General features: G+C 37.4%; 1 protein-coding gene across 1 annotated transcript in view; it reads left to right on the top strand.

Moving 5' to 3' along the window:
- Window positions 1-18,629, top strand: part of LOC121294859 (phospholipid-transporting ATPase ABCA1-like) — a 48,421-nt gene that overhangs the window by 20,791 nt on the left and 9,001 nt on the right. Inside the window, exons 11-35 of the mRNA XM_041219006.1 lie at window positions 35-151; window positions 1,276-1,473; window positions 1,907-2,112; window positions 2,389-2,565; window positions 3,102-3,324; window positions 3,455-3,676; window positions 3,788-3,992; window positions 5,979-6,092; window positions 9,005-9,176; window positions 9,591-9,722; window positions 9,888-10,027; window positions 10,666-10,803; window positions 10,922-11,142; window positions 11,289-11,361; window positions 11,871-12,073; window positions 12,270-12,318; window positions 12,683-12,799; window positions 12,906-13,054; window positions 14,443-14,567; window positions 15,076-15,174; window positions 15,733-15,922; window positions 16,239-16,333; window positions 17,884-17,916; window positions 18,144-18,249; window positions 18,348-18,422. Of these exons, the coding sequence (XP_041074940.1) occupies window positions 35-151; window positions 1,276-1,473; window positions 1,907-2,112; window positions 2,389-2,565; window positions 3,102-3,324; window positions 3,455-3,676; window positions 3,788-3,992; window positions 5,979-6,092; window positions 9,005-9,176; window positions 9,591-9,722; window positions 9,888-10,027; window positions 10,666-10,803; window positions 10,922-11,142; window positions 11,289-11,361; window positions 11,871-12,073; window positions 12,270-12,318; window positions 12,683-12,799; window positions 12,906-13,054; window positions 14,443-14,567; window positions 15,076-15,174; window positions 15,733-15,922; window positions 16,239-16,333; window positions 17,884-17,916; window positions 18,144-18,249; window positions 18,348-18,422 (3,579 nt within the window). The remainder of the gene's footprint in view (window positions 1-34; window positions 152-1,275; window positions 1,474-1,906; window positions 2,113-2,388; window positions 2,566-3,101; window positions 3,325-3,454; window positions 3,677-3,787; window positions 3,993-5,978; window positions 6,093-9,004; window positions 9,177-9,590; window positions 9,723-9,887; window positions 10,028-10,665; window positions 10,804-10,921; window positions 11,143-11,288; window positions 11,362-11,870; window positions 12,074-12,269; window positions 12,319-12,682; window positions 12,800-12,905; window positions 13,055-14,442; window positions 14,568-15,075; window positions 15,175-15,732; window positions 15,923-16,238; window positions 16,334-17,883; window positions 17,917-18,143; window positions 18,250-18,347; window positions 18,423-18,629) is intronic.

The following is an 18,629-nucleotide window of genomic DNA, read 5'->3' on the forward strand; positions in this document are numbered from 1 at the left end:
GGAATGGGATAATGAGCCGCTTTTGTTTTTCCAGGTTAACAAGACATTTCAGGAACTGGGTGTGTTTCGAGATCTTGGCGGCATGTGGGATGAGATTAAGCCAAAGATCTGGAAATTCATGGAAAGCAGCCAGGAGATAGATCTTGTTCGGGTAAGTCAAGTGCTTTGACTGGGAAAACAGAGAACCATAATTGGTTTTTGTAACTGCTCACATACATATTTACTGTTGCGCGATGAGAAGCTACCCGTGCCGGTTTCCCATCCCCCACCCAGGAGCTTCAAAGCCAATGTGACGCCACCTTCAGCGTCCCCAGCAAAGTTCAGCCTCTTTGCACAGCCCGGACGTGAACCTTCGCCCTTCAGGCTGCGTGACTCTTCCTGTGCTCCCAGCGGCAGCGCTTGAACTGAATGAGCCCCTCGGACCCCACGCAGACATATTCACAAAGCTCAACAAGATTCTGGCTTTCATTGTGAATTCTCCACCATAATCAACAGCCAGAGAAAAACATTACATTGTTTCTGTGTCACTGTTTTTGTCTTTAATGTTTGTGTTCTTCAATGGCATAGCGCACACATAATATTATAATAAGAATGACATTTCAGTGATGTGCATAAAGACATAATGTGGTAACTGTATATTTCAAATTTCGTTATAAACAATATATGATACCACTGTATTGCCCTAAATAATCCCTAGCCACCCATCACTTTACCAACAAAGACAATATAGTGGCTTTGAAACTAATATTGAACCGAGGCCCTGATACATTAACACACATTCTGGTATTGCAATGGGTTAAAATGTTTTTACTGGTTAATACCATTATGATACAATTTGTGAAAACAAATGTCAAAATGTTAGTACCATCCACCAATCCTACAGCTGCAGCTATCTCAGTTCTTGCTTTGTCCTATAGTACTGTTAAGATTGGGTTACGTGCTTGTGTCAGTTTGAGAGCTCTTCATAACATCAACAAAGTTTGTTTACAGGTTATTTGTACGATGTGGTTGGCTGACTAAAGTATAGATATGCAGTCTTCTTGTTTCACTTGTGGAAATTGTCACTTGAAATTAGGAGAAGCAGGTTAAATTACCCCCCCTAGTGGAATGTTGATGTACATACCTGCAATACTTTTTAGTTCCAGTCATTCTAAATCTTCACACTTTCTGAAGCTTCAGTTTTTTAAAACACTGATAACTGAACGGTTAATTTTAAATATGTATTTTTCATAATGTTATATTTTAAGATATGATGTTTTTTTTTTCCAAATCCAGACTCTTCTCCAGAACAATGCAAGTTCAAGTTTCTTGGATGCACAGTTAAATGGCACTGGCTGGTCTGTGAAAGCGATTTCCAGGTTCTTATCAACGCACTCTGAAGATTCCCAGAAAACTAGAGGTTCAGTTTACACGTGGAGGGATGTTTTCAACGAGACTGACCATGCTATTCTAACTATATCACGCTTCATGGAGGTTGGTATACACAATAGCAACGACATATTACACCATACTGGGTTAGTAGCCATGGAAACCAGAATACTCTATTTATCCAATAGCACAGGCCCAGTGAGAACCATCAAGCCTACCTTTGCTGGGTCCATTGCTCAGTCTCCAAGTTTAATTTGTGTCAGTTAGGAATAAGTGTGTCCTTACAAAACTCAATTTTGCTGTTGACCTAAGCCAGATACAGTGCTAGGCCTTGAGTGGGGAAGGTTGGTTTTAAAGGATGTAGAGCTATTGAAATAATTCCTGTAAAAATGATATATGATCTGAAAGTCGTACACATGGTTATTCTAAGTCAAGAAATATTTTCAGAGACCACACATTTACAAAATATGCTAAAAAAAAGTATGATTTTATTAGTTTTAGACATTTTAAATGAATGTTATTTTTTTTTCTTTAAAAGTGTGTGAATTTGGATAAACTGGAGCCTGCTCCCACTGAGGAGAGATTAATAAACACATCCATGAAGCTGCTTGATGAAAGAAGATTTTGGGCTGGAATTGTATTTCCTGGAATGGAATCGAACAGTAGCGACTTGCCTCCACATGTGGATTACAAAATCCGAATGGACATTGACAGTGTGGAGAGAACCAACAAAATTAAAGATGGGTATGATCATTCTACTCCCATTTCTGTATAATACAAAGGGACGTGGTATTGTAGGCCACTACCTGTGCACATGCACCACTTTCATCTTTAGTTAGGGAAGAGATCATCTATATATAATTTTACTGGCCATTTATTCAACTGTTGTATTTAAAGGAGATTCTAAATGGGTGACAAATGGATTCTTTTGACATGCATGCCAGGGAGGCAAAACCCTTACTTTTGTCATTATTCAATCAATATGCTGTTTTTGACCCTGTTTTTACCTGTCTTCTGAAGGTACTGGGACCCTGGTCCTAGGGCAGATCCCTTTGAAGACATGCGCTATATCTGGGGTGGATTTACTTACCTTCAGGATGTGATCGAACAGGGCATCATTCGAGCTGTTACAGGCATAGAGAAGAAAACTGGAATTTATATACAGCAGATGCCTTACCCCTGTTATGTGGATGACATGTAAGTTAAAAGATCATACAGTAGACAAGTATTAATTAATACAATTTAAACTATCAATGCAGGTATATCTCAGGTTACCAAAGTAAGTGGCTAAAACATTGTACTAAGAACAGAATTTTCATGTGCCAGGTGTTTTTGCAGGAATCTTTTTAAATGCTCAGCAGAAACTAATCTTGTTATACATATAGGGCCAAAAACAATGGTGTAGCTTTACATATTTTTGCATCATATATATATATATATATATATATATATATATATATATATATATATATATATATATATATATATATATATATATGTGTATATATATATATATATATATATATATATATATATATATATATATATATATATGCAAAATAGCAGAATTTAAAAAAATCTTTATTTTTTTTTTTTTTGCTTTTAGCAACTCAGATAAGTTAATTATCTGAAACACCTTCGTTGGGGACTACAAACCAACACACTTGACGTGCATTATTTTTGTTGAAAGACAAGGGTGAACTGTTTTGTAAGTGTAGTTCTTTCATATCCAGGTTTTTGCGAGTGATGAGTCGCTCTCTGCCCCTGTTCATGACATTGGCTTGGATCTACTCAGTGGCTATCATTATCAAAGGCATAGTCTATGAGAAGGAAGCCCGTCTGAAGGAGACAATGAGGATTATGGGACTGGACAATGGCATGCTATGGCTGAGCTGGTTCATTAGCAGCTTGATTCCTCTCCTTATCAGTGCCTCACTATTGGTCTTCATACTCAAGGTATGTCTAGATTTTCAAAGTTTTCTGCCAGACCAATTGCTTTTTTTGTTGTTTTTTTTTTTCCAGCAAAGCTTCAGTTCATCAGAAAATAGAATTTCTGCTAATGTATTTTTGTCTTATTTCTCTGCAGAAAGGAAACCTGTTGCCCTATAGTGACCCGAGTGTAGTTTTTATGTTTCTCGCCACCTTTGCTGTCGTGACCATAATGCAATGCTTCTTGATAAGCACGATTTTCTCAAGGGCAAACCTGGCTGCAGCTTGTGGAGGCATCATCTACTTCACTCTCTACCTTCCCTACGTGCTGTGTGTAGCCTGGCAGGATTACGTGGGCTTTACTGTAAAAGTCATAGCTGTAAGTAATTATTATTTTGTTACCTAAACTATTTTTTTGCAAAGGGGATTTTTTTTTTCACTGTTCAATGACAAATTGTCTATCTTTCTTTTGTCCGTTGTTTTCTTTCAGAGTTTGTTATCACCAGTGGCGTTTGGGTTTGGCTGTGAGTATTTTGCTCTCTTTGAAGAGCAGGGGGTTGGGATTCAGTGGAACAATCTCCTCTCCAGTCCTATAGAGGAAGACAACTATAACCTCACTACCTCCATATACATCATGTTTTTCGATGCTTTTCTTTATGGCGTGATGACCTGGTACATTGAAACTGTCTTCCCAGGTAAGAAATGCTTATAACATTTTAAATTTTAACACCAATACCGTATTCCTTTGAATTTAAGACGCCCTTGAATTTAAGACGCAGCCCAAATTTACCACCCTCAATTTGAGGAAAAAATAAAACCTCAAATACATATGCATTTACAAAGATATAATTTATTATTATTATTATTATTTTTTTTTTTTTTATTGATTTATTTATTTCTTAGCAGACGCCCTTATCCAGGTCAAAAATTGTTACAAAATATCACATTGTAAAGTATCAAATGTCAGAATATCACATTACAGAATATCACAACACAGGTAAGAGCAGTTGTAAAGAACAATAAAAACAGTAGCAAAAAGGTCAAATTCAAATAAGAGCAAAAAATGGAGAATACAGTAGATAATTACATGTTTGAGTAAGAGCAGTTAACTTATATAAAAAATACTTGCTTATGAGTAAAGTCCAGTGTGAGCATGTAGTAAGTACGATAAATGGATGAGAATGATTTAAAATAAGAGCAATTACAAAAAATGTGAATACGGATACCTGTAAGATTAAAATCAAATACAAGATACAGGAAGTAGTTATAATTAAGAGCAGTAGTAGAATACGTCAAGGTATGGAGCAGTTTAGTGCAAGTACAAGATGATGCAAGTACTGGTACAATTGGGTGCCACATAGTCCAGTATAGTTGAGGTTTACAGATGCTGTCTGAAGAGCAGTGTCATGAGGAGGCGCTGGAAGGTGGTCAGGGACTGAGCAGTCCTGATACCTGTGGGTAGGTTGTTCCACCACTGAGAGGCAAGGGTGGAGAAGGAGCGGGCTCTGGAAGCGGGGGAGCGGAGCGGGGTTACCAGGGCCTGAACTAGGAGCTGTGTGGCGTAGTCGGTGAGGAAGGGGTGAATTCTGCGTATGTTGCTGAGGAAGAAGTGACAGGAGCGTGCCAGAGTAGAGATGTGCTGAGAGTAAGAGAGGGAGGGGTCGAGGGAGTAGGGGTTAATAGTAGAGGTTGCAGAGGGTGATGGGGGGTAATTGAGCTGAGATTGAGGGTTGGTGGGGAAGGAGGCGATGTACTGAAGAGTTTGCGGATGTCTGATTTTGGAGGAGAAGGAGGCACAGTCATCAGCCGAGATGCAGGAGAGGGGAAGGGCGAAGGAGGGAGGAGAAGTTAGAGAAGTTTACAGGGGTCGTTAGTAAAAGACTGAATGATAGAGTGGAAGTAGGAGCATTTTGCAGAGGTGAGTGCAGAAGAGAAGGAAGAGAGGGGTGAGGGATAGAGATCCAAGGCAACAGGAAGATTTCTTCTTCCATTTCTTTTCAGCAGTTATGCTGTTGTATCGTACAAAACTGACAGAAACAGGGTTGTTTTAGATTAACCGTTTTATTGTGCTGCGTACTGTATAATACTTAAGATGGCGTCTCTGTTGTACACATACCACTCACTCACTCACTGCAGCATGCACCTGTTTTTCTCCCAATTTGTGAACTGTGGTATTGCTTGGCATGTCGGAAAAATATGGGGGTCTAATCAGCATTTCCGATCTGTCCAAACTGGTACTGTTTGTTAGAAACGATGAAATTATAAAAGCTTCTGTTGGTATTCCTCTGGAAGCTAATGACGCTTCTTTATAAATGGCGGCCTGTATAACATTAGAATTCGAAATCAGGCAGACGTCTTGGTTGTCTTTTCTCAGCAGTCAGTCACATTGCTGTTTGTGTATTTGGATAGTCTTTTGTTGGCAATTTTAATACATGCCTCACTATACTGTACTCGAATTTAAGACTATTTTTAATAAGCAAAAAAATTGTGAAAAAAAATGCATCTTAAATTCGAAGGAATACCGTAATCAAATGATTTGTTTTCACAGGCAACTTACCAGGCTTTGAGCCCTACATACAAATATGTATATTAACATTACAGAAATGTTTATAAAAAAAGAACGTCATTTTCATTTGTACTGCAGTTTCATGAAAATACTTTTCTTGACCTTTTTACTTTAGGCCAGTACGGGATTCCCAGACCATGGTATTTTCCATTTACCAAGTCTTACTGGTTTGGTGATACACAGCAGAAAATGCCAGAAAGGCCGTCAAGTAGAAAAGAAAACTCTGAAGGTAAGGGTTATTTTGTTATGTGCCTAGTAAATAAAGCATAGTACCTTAAAATATATCACACAAATGAACAGTAAGAGACATGTAATGTTAGAAATTATAAGAAATTCAAAACAACAATTTCACTGCTCCTGCATGCAGCTATGATATTTCAATCTATTTTTTTGATGCAATGTGTTAAAATGTATATATAAATAAATAACAATGTTATTGTGTTCTGCGTCTCAGTTAATTAGTCTGCGATACCTTGAATACCTTAATTTCTCTAAGGACCTATGTAATCTCTGCTATGGTCTTAGAATTCTCTGCAGGCGTAAGTACAAGCATAGGGGATCTGGTCGTGGATGTGTTTACAAACCTACTCTTAATGCTAACAGTATTAACAAGTTTGGTCTACCTGTCATCAGATTTCTTCTCAGTGCCGTGAAGTGGATTTTAGTTCTCTGCAAAACTTTCAAAAGCACAGTTTTATGCAATTTAAGGATCAAATTGTCATTGAAACCTGCTAATCTGTCTCTATTTAATATTCAGTCTTTGACTAAATAAGGCTGTGATTCTTAATGATTATGTATCCTACAAGAAATATTTTATGTTTAACAAAAAATGTGGCATCAACAATATGACCACTTTTTATTAAATCAAGCAGTGCCACCTGGTTGTGGTTTTGTGGAAGTCACAGACTTCTGACCGGGGTGGTGGTCTAGCTGTTTGTCATTGTTTAGATATTGAATTGAGCTTCGTACCTGTTCCAGATTTCAACTCGTTTGAGTGTCTGGCTTTTAAATTAAGATCTCCTCAGCCTGTAGTTGTAATTTTAGTCTACCACCCTCCTAGGCCCAATACATTATTTTTATCTGACCTTCTGACACCTATGTGTCCAACTTTCAATAGAACTCTACTCTTAGGTGATTTTAATATTCATGTGGACACTATGACCTGTTCATTTGCTGCTGACTTTGTGAGTTGGATTGTTTTGGCCTTGTTCGTTATGTCAGAGTTCCTACACATAGTCGTGGTCACATTCTTGATCTCATCACTGTTGGTTTGTCAGTTTCTGACCTACACGTATGTGAGCTTGGCATTTCTGACCATATGGCTGCTATGTTGGATCAGATTAATCCTTTACCCTTATCTAATACGAAGCGTGTTATGAAATTTTGTAATTTAAAACCACTAAATACAGTTCTGTTTTCTGAGGCAGTTGCCAATGCTTCCCCATGTGAATTCCAGACGTGTTCCTTTGATGATATGGTCAAGTTTTACAATCATACTCTTGGTGATATCTTAGACTTTTTTTGCTCCCAAAAAAAACGCTTTGTATCATTTTGTCGCTTTTCTCCCTGGTATATGAATGAGTTACTCTCAGTGATAGCAGCAGAAAGCACATTTGAGTGTTTATGGAGTCAATTGTAGGCTTTCAGGCAACATCAACTAGCTTATGGCGCTGCTTTTGAGGTCAGTTAGAGCCTTATTAAAGGAGGCCATGGTAATCCTAGACTGTTCTTTTCTACTATCCTTCATATTCTAGAGCCAGCAGGTAATGTCTCTATGCCGGCAATTAGCGATCAGTACAATAGTTTCCTGGATTTCTTTCAAAAAAAATGTAACATTAGATCTCAAGTTGTGTCTTCACCCACTGCTCTGCTTTCACCCACTGTTGCTGCTTTACTTATTGGTCCTCCTGCTTTCACTGGGACTTTTAATTGATTCTGTAGAGGTTACCCCTTTGGGTCTGTCTGAATTAGTTGCCAAATTAAAACCTACCACCTGCTGTTGTTCACGCTTCATCTCAACCGTGACTGAACGACTGAGATCTGGAGTTGTTGCTTCACACCTTAAACTTTCTGCTATTAATCCTTTTGTTTAAAAAAAAAAAAAACTAATTTGGACTCTGATGTGCTGTGCAACTACAGGCCAATTTCAAATTGACCTTTTCTGGCAAGAATTTTAGAACGAGTGGTAGTGTCTCAACTTCAGTCTCATCTAATGTCTAATGAGCTCTATGAACCTCAATGGACCTTTTGGACCTCAGTGCGGCCTTTGACACCTTTAATCATGATGTTCTTGTACATTTGCTTATTGAACTATATTGGTGTTTTTAGCACTGCTCTTCAGTGGTTCAAGTCCTATCTGCTAACCAGAAGACAATTTGTTACCATAGGTGGCTGTAGGTCTGATGTCCCTCAGAGCTCTGTCCTGGGACCTTTTTTGTTCAGTATTTATATGCGCCCTCTCGGTGAAATAATTTGTTGTCATGGCATTAGTTTTCATTGCTATGGTGATGACACGCAAATCTACTTGCAGACTAAACCTGATACTGCTTTGGCTGTTTCTGTACTTAACTGCCTGACTGAAATTAAAACTTGGATGCAGCAAATTTTTCTGCAATTAAATCTTTGCAAGAGGTCATGCTACTGGGTTCTCCGTACCAGCTGCGTAAAGTTGGTAACCTGGGTCCATCTTGCATCAAGGATCTGCTTTGCGGCTACATTCCCCAGTGCAACTTGTGGTCAGCTAAAAATGATCTTCTTTCCGTGCCAAGAACAAAATTACAAACTATGGGAGATCGTGCCTTTTGCTGTTTGGCCCCTCGTCTCTGGAACTCCCTTTCGAGGTCTGTCAGGTCAGGGACTCTGTGTCTATGTTTAAATCGTGCCTCAACACCTATTTTTATACATTGGCTTACTGCACTGCATAGTTTTTATTGTATTGTTTTATGTATATTTATGTTTTTATGTATGTCTTTTTTTTTTTTTTAAATGTAAAGCGCTTTGGGATTTATTTTAATGAAAGGCACTATACAAAATAAATGAATATGTCATATAAATATTTACAGTTCTTTCTACACAGACATTATTTGACTTGTTTTTGTTATCCGCTCAAAATTTTAGCTTATTTTAATATATTAATTTCAGTTTGCATTGAGGAAGAGCCAGCACATCTTGAACTTGGAGTATTCATTGAGGACTTGGTTAAAATCTATCGAGACGGGAAGAAGGTTGCTGTTGATGGTCTTACACTCGGTTTCTACGAAGGGCAAATCACTTCGTTTCTGGGGCACAATGGAGCTGGAAAAACCACCACCATGTAAGATAATTTAAAATATGTTTGTGGTGACTGTGTGGCCTGAGGAACCTGAAAAAGTAAATTGCTGTGTGCAAAATTAAACATCAAATGTTTAACCTTTTATAGTTAACTTTTATACAAGGATATGTAAACGTAGTTTACCAGAAGCATAGCAGAGAGGCCGCACGTTGGGTTTAAATGCTAGGAAGTGCAGCATAGTTGGGTACCAGGAGTAATAGAACACCATTATAACGTTTGTTTAGGAATGACAAATATAATTTCAGCAAAGTGTATTTTCCATGCAGGAGTCTCCCATTATATTATTTCAGTAATTGTTTTAAATTGTACACCTCAGCAGTGAATCGTTTTTTGCTAGCTTTTTAACATTTAGTGAGCTGTATATAATGTGTGTGTGTTTGTTTTTATTTGTTTTAGGTCGATATTAACTGGCTTGTTCCCACCTACATCCGGTACTGCCTACATTCTGGGAAAAGATATCCGCTCTGACCTCAGCGCAATCAGACAAAATCTCGGAGTGTGTCCTCAGCACAATGTTCTTTTTGACCAGTAAGTAATTCCTTCTTGAAGTTGTTTACATTTTAACATTGCAGACATTATTGTAATATAAAAGGATTGCTGTTACTGCTGAGATGTTATGTAGGCAACCCCAAAAGGCTGCCATTTATAATCTCACAAGTCAGCTGATTCCGGCTTTTCTTTTTCAATGGAAAGGCTGACAGTGGAGGAACACGTTTGGTTCTACGCAAGGCTGAAAGGACTGTCTGAAGCGGAGGTCAAAGTAGAGGTGGAACAGATTGTACTGGACGTAGGCCTGCCGAACAAACGGAAAGCAAAAACAAGCGAGCTCTCTGGTAACTTTGTTCATTTGTTTTGAATTACTTATGACTTATGTATAGGAAGTATGTACTGTTATTTTGAAGAAAAATGCACTTCAAGAATGTCACATTAAAACAGCAGGGAGCACAGATTGCATATTTTCAGCTCCGACTTAAGCTGTTTCACTTGTCCTTGCATTCTCATCATAAATGGGGGCACATATAGTGCAGCCTCTAATCTGGCTCCCAATTACTACTTTAAAATGAACACCGATTACAAATGTATTAATTCCTTATTCCACAGCTAAAACTATATGAAACTAAGTCAAGTAGACAAAATAAATGACTGTGCAAAAGTACCTATTTCTTCTCATAATAACTGTATCTTTTGATGTTGTATGCACTTCATTGATAACATACTCTTGGAAGTATCTGTTTCATCTTGTGAAGATGCTTACAAAACATGTATCTACTTGCTTCTAATAATTCTATCTAATATTACAAATTGTATATATCTGTGTACTGAGAAACTACAGTATATTTTTTAAATACTTAATGTATATAGCCTAAACCAGGGGTTCCCAAACTTTGCTCACTGTTGTACCACCATTTAAAAAATATATAACCCAAGCCTTTATTTAGCTGTGTACTTCATGCACCCATGTCTATTTCAGGTGGTATGCAACGGAAACTATCAGTCGCCCTGGCGTTTGTTGGAGGGTCAAAGGTCGTTATTCTAGATGAACCTACAGCTGGAGTAGATCCTTACTCCCGCAGAGGAATCTGGGACTTGCTGCTAAAATATCGCCATGGTAAGTGTAATTTTTCATTTCTAAAATTACAGTATGTCATTATATAGCTCTTTAAATTCTTAAAAAAAAAAATTCTGAATCAAGGGGGGGAAAAAATTACCTTTCTTGTTTGCTGCAGGCCGCACGATCATCCTTTCAACACACCACATGGACGAAGCAGATATTCTTGGAGACAGAATTGCCATTATTTCTCATGGGAAGCTGTGCTGTGTTGGGTCATCACTCTATCTGAAGAATCAACTGGGAACAGGGTACTACTTGACCCTGGTCAAAAAAGATGTGGAGCCGTCACTGAGTTCATGCAGAAACAGCAGCAGCACGGTGTCGTTCATTAAAAAGGTGTGTATTTTATAACATGTTTTTCACCAAAACCAATACGGTAATCCTAAGACAAATTGGCTCATATCTCCATGCAATAGCAGCAACACTCAGTGTAATATATTTAAATTTCTATACTTTTTTTTTTTTTTTTTTTTTTTTTATAGGACGACAGTGTTTCCCAAAACAGTTCTGATGCTGGACTTGGTAGTGACCATGAAAGTGACACAACCATCATAGGTAATAGACTCTGCTTGCATTATTTATACTGAGGCAAAATTTTCTATGGTATTGAATAGATAACAGTAAAATCCACCTTGCAGACTTGCACTTATGGGTTTATCCTTTGTACAGGAAAAAATAAGGAATGAATGGGAAGTACAAGGAAATATATAAACTAGGCATTAGCCAAAGCATATCCTTGTCTTAGTTTCTTCTAGTTTCTTGTCTCATGATTTGAAGGTACCCTTATAAAAGTGTGCTATAGTAAAAGCATAGCAAAGTGTATTACAGCATAATGAAAGCATGGTAAAGCGTACGTATGCATTATAAAGCCCTACATGTTAAAGAACAGGGTAAACTACAGTAAAAGCATAGAGTAATCATGGGAAAAACATGGGAAACTTTAAAGAATATCATGCAAATGTAACAGGGTAAACTTTTAAAGGGGTATTGTTGGATTCTATAGTATATATATTGTGTAAAATAGTTGCCATTCTGATTTTATCCATCCTGTGGTTGCTTTTCAGATGTGTCTCTCATCTCAAACCTCATTCTGAAGCATGTTCCGAAAGCTCGACTGGTCGAAGATTTTGGACACGAGCTGACTTACATTTTGCCTTATGAATCTGCGAAGGATGGTGCTTTTGTTGAGCTGTTCCACGAGATTGATGACAGACTGTCAGACCTGGGCATTTCCAGCTATGGAGTCTCAGACACCACCCTGGAGGAGGTAAGAGCCCTTTAGAAGTGTACAGTATATTACCAACATAGATTTCTTTCACAATCACCGAGACCAAAATCAATTCATACCAAGACTAACAAATGTGTTAAGAGCAACGAGTTAAGTTTATATGTTGTATTTGAAAAAAAATATATATATATACATATGAAATGCTAAATTATTTTTATTTCTTGTTTTTTTGTAGATTTTCCTTAAGGTTGCTGAAGATAGTGGAGTTGATGTAGAAATTGCAGGTATTTATTTTTTTAAACAATCTTCAGTTAATAAAATAATTAACTTCATGTAAACCTACAATTTACTGGTGTTTTATGGCGGCATTAACAGAGACACATGTCGTCTTAAGTGATTGTTGTAAGTGTTACCTTAACCCAGAATAGCAAGTAATGTAGTATCTAGTGACCCATGTATAATGGTATTCTATGTGCCTGAAGGACCTCATAATGGTCTGTGTTGCTACCACGGCTGATCAGCTATATAACTGGTTAAAGTTTGGTCAGTTGTGAATGTTCCATAATAACACTGGTGAGGTTGGGCAACACCAGTTGAATCTGTAGTGAATGAACAAATGTTTCCATGTGTCTATGTGTTTATTTGCAGATGGCACCATCCCTGCACGGAGAAACAGGAGACATGCCTTTGGGGACAGACAAAGCTGCCTGCGGCCTTTCACTGAGGATGATGCCTTTGATTTAAATGATTCTGATGTTGATCCAGGTAGCAATATTGTAAAAAAAAAAAAAAAATGAATTGCTCAATACCAACCGTTATTGTAAAATGTGTGAATGGTTTTCTGGAGTGTCGGATATATCGTGTTTTACAGAGTCAAGAGAGACAGACCTGCTAAGCGGAATGGATGGGAAAGGCTCATTCAAGGTGAAAGGCTGGAGTCTTATCAGGCAGCAGTTTGTTGCTTTACTGTGGAAAAGATTTTTGCACGCAAGGCGCTCCCGGAAGGGATTCTTCGCTCAGGTAAGGCAATAATTTAAAATGTAACATTGGCATATATTATGAATTCCTGTTGTTGTGAAGGCAGATTTTAGTAAGATGTATTGTCTCCCTCATGAAGTGCTCTCCCTTTTATAACGCTATTGTCAGGAGCCATAGTTATAAGACCGTACTATTTGTGTTCCGTCCTATAACAAGTATGCGGGGGCTGATGTAATGGCATTATGGGGTAAGTGGAAGCCAGGACAAAGCTGCCTTCTAACCGAGTCCATAGCATAAAGGGCTGCCTTAGTAAAGGGTACATAAGGACCTTTTTATTTTATTGTGTTACATGTTCCCATGTGTTGCTACAACTGTTTACGTAAGGTGTGTTTATTGTTTAACCCTTTGCGGTCCTATGTCGGACCACGTCTGACATTACAATTTTATTTCCCTTTCCTGTCCGACATTACAATTTTATTTCCCTTTCTTGTCCGATGTCGGACCCTGTCCGACATCATCAAAAAGACATAAAGCACAGATCTCTAGCCATTTTTTCTCCGGAAAAAAGCAGAGAAAACCTGTCAATGGCCGAGTGAGGCCAATAGGAGCCGAATGAAGCCAAAATAAATAAATAAATAAATAAAACGGCGTATCTCACAGCCCCATGCACTACAGAGATAACACTGACATAAACAAAGGAGATAGCTGCTTCTGCATCCAGCGCTCAAAGAATATCACAGACATGTGCACAGCTTTTTGAGATGTTCTAGTAATAAAATAATGACTTGGATCACATTATTGAGGAGTTTGGTGATAAAACGAGTGATCAGGAGAGGATTTATCAGTATGTATGTTTATAAAGAGGTATGTGAAAAATACAGCGGACAAGGGGTGGGGCTTGGCTGGAGATATAGTACTGAGTGTCCTTTTGTAATTCAGTGCCTTTTAAACATGTTTTACTCTGAAAAAAAAAATTTAAACAGCGCATGTAAAATAAACCGCTGTGTGAAAATAAATTGGAGCTGACGCGCCTGACAAGTGCTGAATAAATGGACCGCTAAGGGTTAATTTTTTTTTTTATTTTACATTTTTGATCACTTTTTTTAAACTTAAATTTCATTCCCTGCCTCAAAGTGGCTTCACATGCACACACATGGATCCCTCAGAACTACATTTCCGATCATCCTCCTGCTCACATATGTAACTGAGATGGATTTACCAGTGAGCAGGAGGATGATGGGAGATGTAGTTCAAAGAGGTCCATGTGTAAACAGTTGTAGCAACACATGGGAACATGTAACACAATGAAATAAAACGGTCCTTATGTACCCTTTAAGGAGGGGCACTGTGTCTTTATTTTATTCATTTATTATGATGTTCGCCTTGGCTATGGTTCTAATTTTGTTAAGGGGTTATCTCATTTGTTTCAGATTGTGTTACCAGCTGTGTTTGTATGCATTGCTCTGGTGTTCAGCCTGATCGTCCCTCCTTTTGGAAAATACCCGAGCCTGGAACTGCAGCCATGGATGTATGGTGAGCAGTACACTTTCATAAGGTACGTTTTTCATAAGAGTGATTTGTAAAACACTCAAGCTTTTATCTTTCTAGTGTCTATATTGGAAATAATGATCACGCTTTTATCTTTGTAATGTCTATATTGGAAATCTCACAATATTTTGTTGCGATAATAAAATGACAATTTTAAAACATAGTAGACGTATTAGAATGCAGGTCATTAGTTTTTTGTTAAATTGTTTTTTCCTATCAATTGCTGTAATTCTATAAATACAATTTACTCTTTAAGGAGAATTTCTGCAGGCTGTATTTAATCTGTATTATATATGATGTGCAGTACCCTAAGGCCAGTAGTTTTCCATGATAACCCTAAATGAATTGTTTTTGTTAGGGTAGTATGCGAGAGTTCTGCATTATGCAAGGGGTGTTGGTGTGACGCGTGGGTTATACAGGGGTGTTGATTGCATCACAAAATTGTTTAGAACCGCATTGCAAGTCAGAGGTTAGCCTGAATGGAGTATTCATTTGGTCTGAATGTCTTTTTACAGCAATGATGTCCCTGAGGATGCTCACATACAGAAGTTATTTGGAGCTCTAACCAGCAAGCCTGGTTTTGGAACTCGCTGTATGAGTGGAGACCCTATTCCGTAAGTATAGCACTGCAGTGTTTAAATAAGCATTTTAACTGTGCTGTTTAAAAGATAACTGCACATGTAATTTGTGTAATTAATGTCATTAACATGTTCTACTAAAGGACAACGTTCATTTTCACCATAGCAAATTTAGCAAGATACTGATTTATATTTCACAATACACCTTGCCTGTCTACATATAATTCTTAATCTCCTGTGTGTTTCTTTTCATTGGAAGACAAAACTATAAGCCAAGTAGAGAGATGTTTGGGCTGGTGCCTTCTTCAGTCAAAATGTTTGTCTGTTTGTCTTGGTGACGTACAGGTTTATCTTTATTTTGATTGCATGTCATGAAGTTGGATATTTTCATTTGGTGTTTTCTAAAATGTTATTTATCCATTATTGCCGCTGTCAGATATTTGATATTTCCAATTTCTACATGTATTTTGTTGCGCAAATCCTTTTTTTTTTTTTTTTTTTTTTTTTTTTTTTTTGGTATAAGCATATTTTTTTGCCTCCGTTTACTGGTGTCATTACCGTAGGTCTTGTTGTGCCTTGTTCATTCCTGTACAGTGATACCCCGTGCTTGACTGGCAATAGTGACTGGACCATGCCTGAAGTACCACAGAGTATCATGGACATTTTTACAAATGGAAACTGGACAATGGAAAACCCATCTCCACCCTGTGAATGTAGCAAGGATGACAAAAAGAAAATGCTCCCTGAATGCCCCGCTGGAGCTGGTGGGCTTCCTCCCCCTCAGGTATTGGAAACAGTTATATCCTCTTCTGTAAGGCCAGGGTGGTATCTGGTACTGTGCTGTGTAAAGGGTATACTCTCTAACATAACCGCAAAAGGGACAGAGTCTTTGTAATAAAGAGCTGGTCCCAGTAGACAGAGCTTCAAAATGACTGACTGGCCCCAAGGAAAGAGTATACTACTTTGTACCCACGTGTATGATTGTGTGCTTACTTTACCTAGGATTTAGTGAATGTTTGTGTCCTTTGTCTTCTTCAAATGACTTTCTGAAGGAATTTAAGGTCTTATTAGGTTTTTTTTATTATTATTTTTTTTCACAGATCACTCCTGGTACCACAGACTTTCTTCAGAACCTTACAGGCAGAAATATATCTGACTATCTGGTGAAAACATACGCACAGATCATCGGGAAAAGGTACTATCAGACATATTTTCAAGAGAATGTGAATTACAATATAAGGAGCAGGACCTGATAAATGAAATACTTGAGCAATACATTTATTTAAAAGTATTACTGTACAAAACAAACTATTTTTGATTAGTCACAATCAAGTTGAGTTTATTTTCTAAATAAACTCATATGAAGCCTGAAAATATAGGGGCAAATATTCAAAGGTCTTTTCTCATCTTTCTCGCAGCTCTGCTTGCATTGCGAATGTTTTGCGTAAAATCGTGTGTGAAATCTAAAAGAGTTGCGGAGAAACTGCAATTATCGCAGAGCTGTGGAAATTATTAAATTAACATGAATTAACACAGTAAATCAACCACAACTCTCTCCAGGTATATAACCATCAGAGCTTTTTGCAAAATGAAGACTCGTTATTTGGGCTTGACGATAGCCCCAGCACCTCTTCAGTTATGAAAGTTAAAAATGTCATTAAATGTTTTGCTCTCAAATGCGTTTTCTGACAATTCTCAACACAGTTTATCCATTCTGACATTTAACTACTTTACCATTTATGTGCCATAAAGATGACACTGGCTGCGAAAGAAGGACTGCGACTATTGTCATTTTTTTAAGACACAAATGAAATAAGCTTCCTTGATTTGAAAAACGCCTTGAACGATACAAGCAAATTCCTACACTACATGTTTGATTGAATGAGTAGTACACAACAAGCTTCAATATGAAAGCTGAACATTAATTTTAATAAACAAAACGTTTCTAATGAAAACAAATATTGTAGCCTACTTCAGTAAAGTGAAAACTGGCTTCTGTTATTTTTAAATACCACTACTTCTGATTATACTACTGTTTAATAACAGAAACAACATTTTATTCAGGGTTAGTGTTGAACTTAAATGCGTTCATGTCTGCCTGTACCCCTATCCCCACACAGGAACGTTGCCTGCTAACTTCCCCTATTCAAAATAAATATAGAAACAATAATAACAGTCTTGTTTTCTCTTTCCTTTTTTTCAATGAATAGAATTTAATTAATAGAGAATAAAAACAAACCAAGCTAACAACTATCTAGCCTAAACAGGAAAGTATTTATTTATTTATTCATTTATAGCAGTCTCCGCAAACTGCGGATTCTGTTGCATTCACAGCGCTAATAATGTTAGATATAATTACATATTACTACAGCGCGGATCATGGCTCAAACCAATGTTTGTGTAGGGTGGGTTTTTTTTTTTTTTTTATCAATGTCAGCCTTCTGGTTATAAATATTTATAACCAGTTTGAAGTGATTTTCATGCAGCATAGTGATTTGCGAGCAAATTAGCTTTTGAATTTAGCTCATGATGGGGAACGCGGGATCATTCATGACACCTCCCCCAAATTTAAGGGACAAGCACTTGCAAGAGAACAAGCTCAACTCAAAAGCGCAACTTTTTCACAAAAAACTCCCCTTGTGACACGCAGAAGGCGTTTGAATATATGGCCCATTGTGGTTTATTTAAGTATTGATTATTATTCAAATATATTGTGTAATTGTGTAATTTATCTTATTTCCACAGTCTGAAGAACAAGATTTGGGTCAATGAATTTAGGTATGTGTTTGTAACATGCTTGGAGTGCAACATTTGAATTATTTAAATACTGCATCTATAGTATAGTCTTTTTATAAAGGTTATGATTCCATTACCATACTAGCACTGTTCAATTCTGTTTTGAATTCTTAAACACCTACTTACACAGAGTAAATTGATACCTAAATTTATTGTATATTGCTCTACTTATTGAGAATAACACATTCATGGAAACCATTTTCATGTAGGTACGGTGGATTCTCATTGGGTGCTAGAAGTTCACAAGTCCTTCCTGCTGGTGAGGAACTCAATGATGCCATAATTCAAGTCAGAAAGATCTTCAGTTTAGAACAGGTACAAGCTTTAGTGTGTGCTGAATTTGGTTTGGTAAAGAGAGATTTTAATTGGTTGTTTACTCCTGTTTAATACTTTTTGTATCAACTTACTTTCAGGGGAAAGCTGGAGATCGATTTATGAGCAGCTTATCAGGGTTCATGAAAGGGCTGGATACCAAAGATAATGTAAAGGTAAATCATTACATTGTTGACTTACATTTATTTACAGTCCTTCTCGTTATTTTGGAATAGGCCTATTTCAAGTCTGGACCCTGTGTAACTCGCCACCATAAACACCTGTCTCAGTAATTCTCTAATCGTCTAGTCAGTGTGTTTTTTTGAAGACCCACTCAGCACTGCACTGAATGTCTCTGAATGTCTAACAATTTGGGGCCCTTG

Source organism: Polyodon spathula, chromosome 2 (genome assembly GCF_017654505.1).
Source record: "Polyodon spathula isolate WHYD16114869_AA chromosome 2, ASM1765450v1, whole genome shotgun sequence".
NCBI classification, from domain to species: domain Eukaryota; kingdom Metazoa; phylum Chordata; class Actinopteri; order Acipenseriformes; family Polyodontidae; genus Polyodon; species Polyodon spathula.